Source organism: Halichoeres trimaculatus, unplaced genomic scaffold (assembly GCF_033239565.1).
Source record: "Halichoeres trimaculatus isolate MK-OKI-2021-1 unplaced genomic scaffold, fHalTri1.1 fHalTri1_scaffold_17, whole genome shotgun sequence".
Classification (NCBI taxonomy): Eukaryota; Metazoa; Chordata; class Actinopteri; order Labriformes; family Labridae; genus Halichoeres; species Halichoeres trimaculatus.
The window spans coordinates 19,346,783-19,354,562 of NW_027437195.1; the positions used below are offsets into that span (position 1 = coordinate 19,346,783).

General features: G+C 41.0%; 1 protein-coding gene across 1 annotated transcript; it reads left to right on the forward strand.

Annotated features, from left to right (window-relative positions):
* Positions 1–78: 78 nt before the first annotated feature.
* LOC141806781 (protein NLRC3-like) lies at positions 79–7,329 on the forward strand. Its single transcript, XM_074692456.1, has 9 exons — positions 79–209; positions 294–413; positions 827–992; positions 1,234–3,083; positions 4,788–4,961; positions 5,708–5,881; positions 6,275–6,448; positions 7,040–7,213; positions 7,320–7,329. Exons 1-9 carry the CDS (start codon positions 79–81, stop codon positions 7,327–7,329), a joined length of 2,973 nt encoding a protein of 990 aa, XP_074548557.1.
* Positions 7,330–7,780: the final 451 nt, after the last annotated feature.

Sequence of the window (7,780 nt, forward strand, 5' to 3'; positions counted from 1 at the left end):
GTGTGTAGGGTGTTTCTTCTTTGTCACGTGACAGCAAACTGGTTTCTCTTGATTCTTGTGTTCAGCTGTTAGGCCAAAATGAGCATTGATTTAGAGGAAGAGGAGGATGGAGAAGGGTCCCCTGGACCCAGCTGTCTGTCTCTAAAGAGTGACCGGTCCAAAGACCCTCCTCTGTACTTCAGTAAAGAACCTGGACCCTCAGATTCAAAGTAAGAGCACTTGGATTTGAATAATGTTGTCATACGAGAATTATGATGTGATCATGAGTTATCAGAACATGTGTGTTTTTTTAGATTTCAGTCAAGCAGACAGAGAGAAAAGTCTCCTGGTCTCAGCTGTCTGTCTCTGAAGAGTCATCGATCCATAGATCTCCCTCTGTACTTCAGTAATGAACCTGGAATCTCACACACAGAGTAAGACAACTTACTATCTCACGCTGGTTCAGCTGTTCAAAGTTTTCAAATCAACTTCAGTTTTATTTTCAGTATCCTGGAGGAAATTTGATCTGCATCAGGTATTGAGACACAGGGAAGACAGAAAACACAAGTAAAGGATTTCCTTTCTGATATAACAAGACTCTTAGTGTCCGTGATGCAGAAAATAAGAGGCCTAAGATGCAGACTGTTGGACAGTAATCTAAAGTAAGTTCATAACAAACAGCTAATGCTGGCTCCTGTTTGAAACCTGTCCTCTTTAAGTATGGAATTAAAGTTTTACCTGAGAGCAAGCAACACAGGTAAAATAGGAATAACATTACAGACTGTAGGCTTGATGTTTCTCTTCATTAATCAACCAATCCCGAAAACATGAGGACGTGTCTTCACAGGGGAAGAACAGAGCAGCCGTCCTGCTGTGCTGTGTGTCAGGACGTCCTGAAGGATCCAGTCCCTACCAGCCGTGGACAGGGCCTCACCTCATACTGGGACCAGTCTGGTCCACCAGGGGACTTCTCCTGTCCCCAGTGTGGAGAAAATACAGAACAAAGTAAGACTGTAAACCCGTCTCATTTTATGGATAAGATTGAACACACATCCTGTTTATGAGACATGGTGACTTTCTGTGAGACAGCACAGAATGTTTCATGACTATCAAAATTCAGAGTCTAAATAAGAATAAACTACAGTTTGTTTGTTTCTCATTTTAAAAGATGACCGCTTTTCATTTTTCAACTTCAAATCTGGTGTAAAACAGTTTCTGATTTTTCTTTTTTCTCATTCTTCTTTTTTTTAAGAGCTAGCTGGTCTGCAGCAGGTTTTAAAAGAACACAAGCTCCGTCTGAGGGGAAGATGTGAACGTGTGACTGAAGGAAGTGATGAAACAGGAAGTAGAACCCTCCTCAACAGGATCTACACTGAGCTCTACATCACAGAGGGTCTAAGTGAAGAGGTGAATACCCAACATGAGGTGAGACAGCTGGAACCAGCCTCCAAGAAGATCCTCCATGACACTCCCATCAAGGTCCAGGACATCTTTAAAGCCTTAGCTGAGCAACAGAAAGTCATCAGAGTGGTTCTGACAAACGGTGTTGCTGGGATTGGAAAAACTTTCCTAGTGCAGAAGTTCAGTCTGGACTGGGCAGAGGGCTCTGAAAACCAAGACCTCAGTCTGCTGCTTCTGCTTTCATTCAGGGAGCTGAACCTGATCAAAGACCAGCGCTACAGTCTCCTCAAGCTGCTCCATGTTTTCCATCCAACATTAGAGAAGCTGACAGCAGAGACGCTGGCTGTCTGTAAACTGTTGTTCATCTTTGACGGCCTGGATGAAAGCAGACTGTCTCTGGATTTTCAGAACACTCAGGTTGTGTCTGATGTCACACAGGAGTGCTCTGTAAACGTGCTGTTAACAAACCTCATCCAGGGGAACCTGCTTCCCTCAGCTCTGGTCTGGATCACGTCTCGACCTGCAGCGGCCAATCAGATCCCTCCTTCATGTGTGGACAGGCTGACAGAAGTACGAGGCTTCACTGATGCCCAGCAGGAGGAGTACTTCAGGAGGAGGTTCAGCAATGAAGATGTGTCCAGCAGAATCATCTCACACATCAAGACCTCCAGGAGCCTCCACATCATGTGTCTGATCCCGGTCTTCTGCTGGATCACTGCTACAGTTCTGGAGCACATGATGAGCACAGAGCAGGGAGGAGAGCTGCCCAAGACCCTGACTGACATGTACTCACACTTCCTGCTGGTTCAGACTCAGAGGAAGAAGAAGAAATACACTGAGGGTCATGAGACCAGTCCTCAGGAGCTGATGGAGGCTGATGCAGAAGTTCTCCTGAAGCTGGGCAGGCTGGCATTTGAACATCTGGAGGAAGGAAACATCATGTTCTACCAAGAAGACCTGGAGCGCTGCGGTCTGGACGTCACAGAGGCCTCGGTGTACTCAGGAGTCTGTACGAAGATCTTCAAAAGAGAGAGTGTGATCTTCCAGAAAACTGTCTACTGCTTTGTTCATCTGAGCGTTCAGGAGTTTCTGGCTGCAGTCTACATGTTCCACTGCTTCACACACGAAGACACAGCAGAACTGGAAGACTTTCTGAAAGGACAAGACAGTACAGAAAAACCCACATACTGGAGCTCATTGTGGTTTCAGCCTTTTCTGTTAAGCAAACGCAAGACTTCCTCTCTAGAAAATCTACTAAATGGAGCAATGTTGAAAGCTCTGAGAAGTAAAAATGGTCACCTTGACCTGTTTGTTCGCTTCCTTCATGGACTGACTCTCGAGTCAAACCAGAGACTTTTGGGAGGTCTGTTGGGTCAAACAAACAACAGTACGGATATGATCCAGAGAGTCATCAAAAACCTGAAGAAGATGAACAGTGATGGGGTCTCTCCTGACAGAAGCATCAACATCTTCCATTGTCTGACAGAGATGAAGGACCCCTCAGTCCATCAGGAGATCCAAGAGTTCCTGAAGTCAGAGAACAGATCACAAAGGGAACTCACTGAAATCCAGTGCTCTGCTCTGGCCTACATGCTGCAGATGGCAGAGGAGGTTCTGGATGAGTTAGATCTGGAGAAGTACAACACGTCAGATGAGGGACGACTGAGACTGATTCCAGCTGTGAGGAACTGCAGGAAGGCTGTGTAAGTTTATCTCTATTATAAATCAGTGTGATACAATAGTTCAGTTATATGAATACTCAGAAAACACAGCCATGAAGTCTTTTTAAAAGCTCCCCTTCTGTCAGTTCCAAAATTAAAGTATCTATTACTAGTAATTTTGTGATGTTTCAGGCTGTGTTTGAGTGGCAGGTCTTATCTTTTGTTACGGTGTCTCTCATTTGTTAAACATGTGTACGACCCAAAAATGGGTTCAAGCTCTTTCCATGCACAGATCAGCATTTTTCAATCCAGTCGTGGTTGGAGGGTACGCTCAAATCCCACGTCTGGTGTCAGTTTGTGTGTGCCAGTTTCCTGTCTAAGAAGAGCGCAGCGCAGTGAAATAAATCTGTAAATTATCTATGACATGTAGAATGTGTCTAACATTTCACTCTACTTTTACCAATTCAGGTTAAGTTCGTTTGCCAAAACATCCTAGAGGCTTGTCAAAGGTCCTTCCATAATGTTCCAAAACTCCTACCAACTTTTTTTTTTTAAAGCCACAGCCAAAATCCCCCCAAGTCTACTAATCAGATGATAAAACCACACAGTCAACCATTAATCTGAGACCAACACACTTCTTTGCCACACTGTGCATGAACACAGTGGTTTTTTATGACCAGTCATTGATGAGAACACAAGATAGATAAAAAAAAACATCCCTTGTTTGGATTAGATTTGCTGTTCCTCGAGCTTTCCCCATCATTGCCCTCGTTTGCTCAAAAAGACTGGCATACTGAAAACTGCTGTTTGGTGAAAAAGCTTACACTGCGCAAAAAAAAAAGAAAAAAGAAAAAGAAATAAATTTTTCCAAGTGTTTTTGTCTTATTTCGGTGAAAAATGTCTTTTTAGACTTATTTTGAGCCACATTCACTTGACCAGTCCAGAAAAATGTCTAACTTCAAGCTATTTGGAGACAAAAATGAGGTCTGAATTGCTTGAAACGAGAAAAAATAATCTGCCAGTGGGGTGAGAAAAATGTACTTGTATTAAGACATTATTCTAATCTTGACAAGCACATTTCTCCTACCTCACTGGCAGATTTTTTTACTTGTAAATAATCAGGTGTCATTTTTGTCTTTAAATGACCTGAAATAAGACATTTTTCTGGACAGGTCAAGTGAATGTGGCTCAAAATAAGTCTAAAAAGACATTTTTCACTGAAATCAGACAAAAAACACTTGGTAGGATTTCAGTTTTTTGCAGTGTAGCTTGATAATCTTTTTTCTAACTGCAGATGCCATTCATAGTTATGTAATAAGCCGAGTTTTTAAACATGTGATGCTCTTTTTATGTGTACATTTGTAAATCAAACTAATCTAACATAGTGTGTTTATGTTTGAACAAGAGCTGGCTGTTGAGTTAAGTCTTTTTCATCATCTTCAGATATGCATGTCCTTATGTCATATTTCTGTTTTCTTCACACCAGAGGCTTATATTGTTGATTTGCAGGCTGAATTTATCGGTAGCTACTAAATGTAATTAGAAAGTACTTCATATCCATTCCCTTCACTCCTGTACCCTGACTGATACACCACTATGTTTACGTGCCAGAAGTTACTCACACCTGCTTTGTTACTGCTTAAACAAATTTTATTTCATCAGGTTTAGACAGGGTATGATCTCACTTCCTACAAAACACATTCACAAGCATTAAGAGTTCTCTCTCATTCAAACAAACTATTGCAGACTTTCATCCTGTGGACTCTCAGAGGCTCATTATCAAGTTGTGGCCTCTGCTTTGAGGTCTAACCCCTCCCACCTCAGAGAGCTGGACCTGAGTGGAAACAAGCTGGAGGATTCAGGAGTGGAGCTTCTGTCAGCCGGTCTTAAGAGTCCACACTGCAGACTGGAGACTCTGAGGTCAGTTCGCTGACTGAAGCTCATTCTGTTGTTTCAATTTTTTGTGTGGGCATGGAACAAAAAAATCTTACTAAAAAAGTAAAATATTATGGTGTTGGCTGAGATGGTGGCTTTTCTGTTTTCCGTACTCATCAGAGGAAATCATCTCTGCAAACCCAACCTTATCTCATCTGTACTCGCCTCACTTGTCTACATTCCCAGCATATGTGGCAAAAGACAAAATTCTTTTATTTATCTCAGCTGGTACTTCCTCCCCTTTCCTCCCACCCTCTGACTCCCCGTTGCTCTAAACTCTTCTTGTGATCTCATGTTGTTTTTCAGTTGATGTTGCCCCCTTCAACTATGAACAGGCGCTTATGAAACACTGCTGTTGTGGTAGTTATAAACATGATACAATTTCAATTTTAATCTGTTAAGAATAGCCTTTTCAGATGCAGCATCTTGTTTTTAAGGGGGTCCTTACACAGAACATAAATAACAAAACAAGGATTGCAATACACAACGCAAATTAAGTGATACAAGACAGACAAACCATACATACAGCTCTTCTTCAAGCACATCCCTAAGTATTCCCCATCCCATCATAGGCACTCAAGCACAACGTTGGTAAAGAAATTAGTAAATAAATAACAAAATAATAAAGTTATAGGAACATTAAAAAATGATTATATCATCATAGTAAAAAAAAAAATAATACTAGAAATCAATGAATTATTTTTTTATCTTAACATTTGATCTTTTTGCAGATTTAATGTCAGCCAGCTGTCAGGGATCAGCTGTGCTTCTCTGGCCTCTGCTTTGAAGTCCAACCCCTCCTATCTGAGAGTGCTGGAGCTGAGTGACACTAATCTCCAGGATTCAGGAGTGGAGCTGCTGTGTGGTTTCCTGGAGAGTCCACTCTGCAAACTGGAGACCCTGAGGTCAGACACCATTTCCTAAAAGTGCGATCAGTGTTTGATGTGAAACACATTAGCTTTTTCATTGGTTTCGTATCATGACAGAGGTAAATTCCTTAGATTTGAGACATTGACATTGAAAGAAAAATCCTTCACTAATTAATTTAGAGCTTCTGAGAGGTGCATGTCAAATTCATTTAGTGTTTAGTTTCTCCAACATCTCCATCAAGCTCTATGATGCTCACTAGTTAGCTTGGATGCTAACTATCTTTCTGAAAAAGAATTCAACAAATAGTTTTTAACCTGAGTAATGTTGGCTTCAGTTGTTTGGAGTCTCATATTTAATCTTCTGAATCTCTGAGCAGGAAATTAATCACTGAATGGTTTTGGAACAAACATTGTTTATTTTTTATTCAGGTTGAGGAAGTGTAGTTTGTCAGAAATCAGCTGTGTTTCTCTGGCCTCTGCTTTGAAGTCCAACCCCTCCTATCTGAGAGAGCTGGACCTGAATGGAAACCACCTGCTGGATTCAGGAGTGAAGATACTGTGTGATTTTCTGGAGCGTTGCTCCTGCAAACTGGAGACTTTGAGGTCAGTTCATTTGCTGTTGGTGTGACATGTTTTACAGTTTAAGTTCACTTTGTTTACATGCACATTAGATTAATAAAGTTGTGCATTTTCTTTCTTTCTTTCTTTCTTTCTTTCTTTCTTTCTTTCTTTCTTTCTTTCTTTCTTTCTTTCTTTCTCATATCTTCATGTTTCCTGTCCTATACTTTGTTTGCCACTCCTTTAAGACTCATCTTAATTTAATGAGAAAGAAGTACCTGTGAAGAATAATAAATGAAAGTTGTCAAATCCCTTTATGTCAAAGTTCCTGCATTGTTGGTTCTGTAAACAAATAATGTCTGATTTAACCTTTGCCTCTTAAAAATCAGATGCCGTATTGTGGACTTTCCTGTAATACATTCAGTTCATTAAGCCCAGGTGTGTAAATGTTGTGGTGATATTAAGATGATGACTCTGGAAGGCTGAATTCATGTCAACCCCCAACATCAAAATGACAAACTCACTATTTATTTGCGAAAAGATCGTTGATTGGGAAATTTTAATCTTGAACTAAACATTTTAAACATGAACAGATCTGATTGGATGCTAAATCATCACTGCTCTTTCTTCTTTCAGATTGAGTTGGTGCAGTTTGTCAGAAATAAGCTGTACTTGTTTGGCCTCTGCTCTGAAGTCCAACCCCTCCCATCTGAGAGAGCTGGACCTGAGTGGAAACTACCTGCTGGATTCAGAGCAGATGCTGCTTGCTGATCTTTTGGAGAGTCCACACTACAGACTGGAGACTTTAAGGTCAGTTCTTGCTGCTTTCAGCTGAAATCAGGTGTCATGGTCCATTATTTCTCCAGTCTGTGGTGTAAACACTGATTTGTGACCTCTGCTGTCCTCCTTTCCTCAGATGGTGGTGATCTCTGTGAGAGAGATGATGATCCAGAGAGGGTAACCCAACAGCAGCCTGTGTATGTAGAGGCTCTGACTGCACCACGTTACTTACTGCTCCGCCCTCCTGCTGCACTCTGACCCATGTACAGCCCTCCTGATGCCTTCACTGACTGTCAGAGAAACAAACATCAATCTGGTTGAAAATTTTCATAAAATTCAACACCTGTTTTTAGAATTATTTTGATTTCTTCTGCTTCTCCAAAATGTTCTAACAAAATTGTGTGATTAACCCATGTTTCCGAAACATCTAAACACATTTTTTATTTTTATCTTTTTTTTAAACATGCTTTTATTTGATTGTGTTCTAAGACTGTGCAGCACTTTGGTCAACCTTGGTTGTTTTTAAATATGCTATATAAGTAAGCGTGATTGATTGATTGATTGATTGATTGATCAGCTGACACTAAACCCAGACTT

Coding starts and splice junctions, on each gene's coding strand:
- LOC141806781 (XM_074692456.1), top strand. CDS start 79: ATGAGCATTGATTTAGAGGAAGAGGAGGATGGAGAAGGGTCCCCTGGA. Junction 414..826: donor CCTGGAATCTCACACACAGA/GTAAGACAACTT, acceptor GTGTCTTCACAG/GGGAAGAACAGAGCAGCCGT. Junction 5,882..6,274: donor TGCAAACTGGAGACCCTGAG/GTCAGACACCAT, acceptor TTTTTTATTCAG/GTTGAGGAAGTGTAGTTTGT.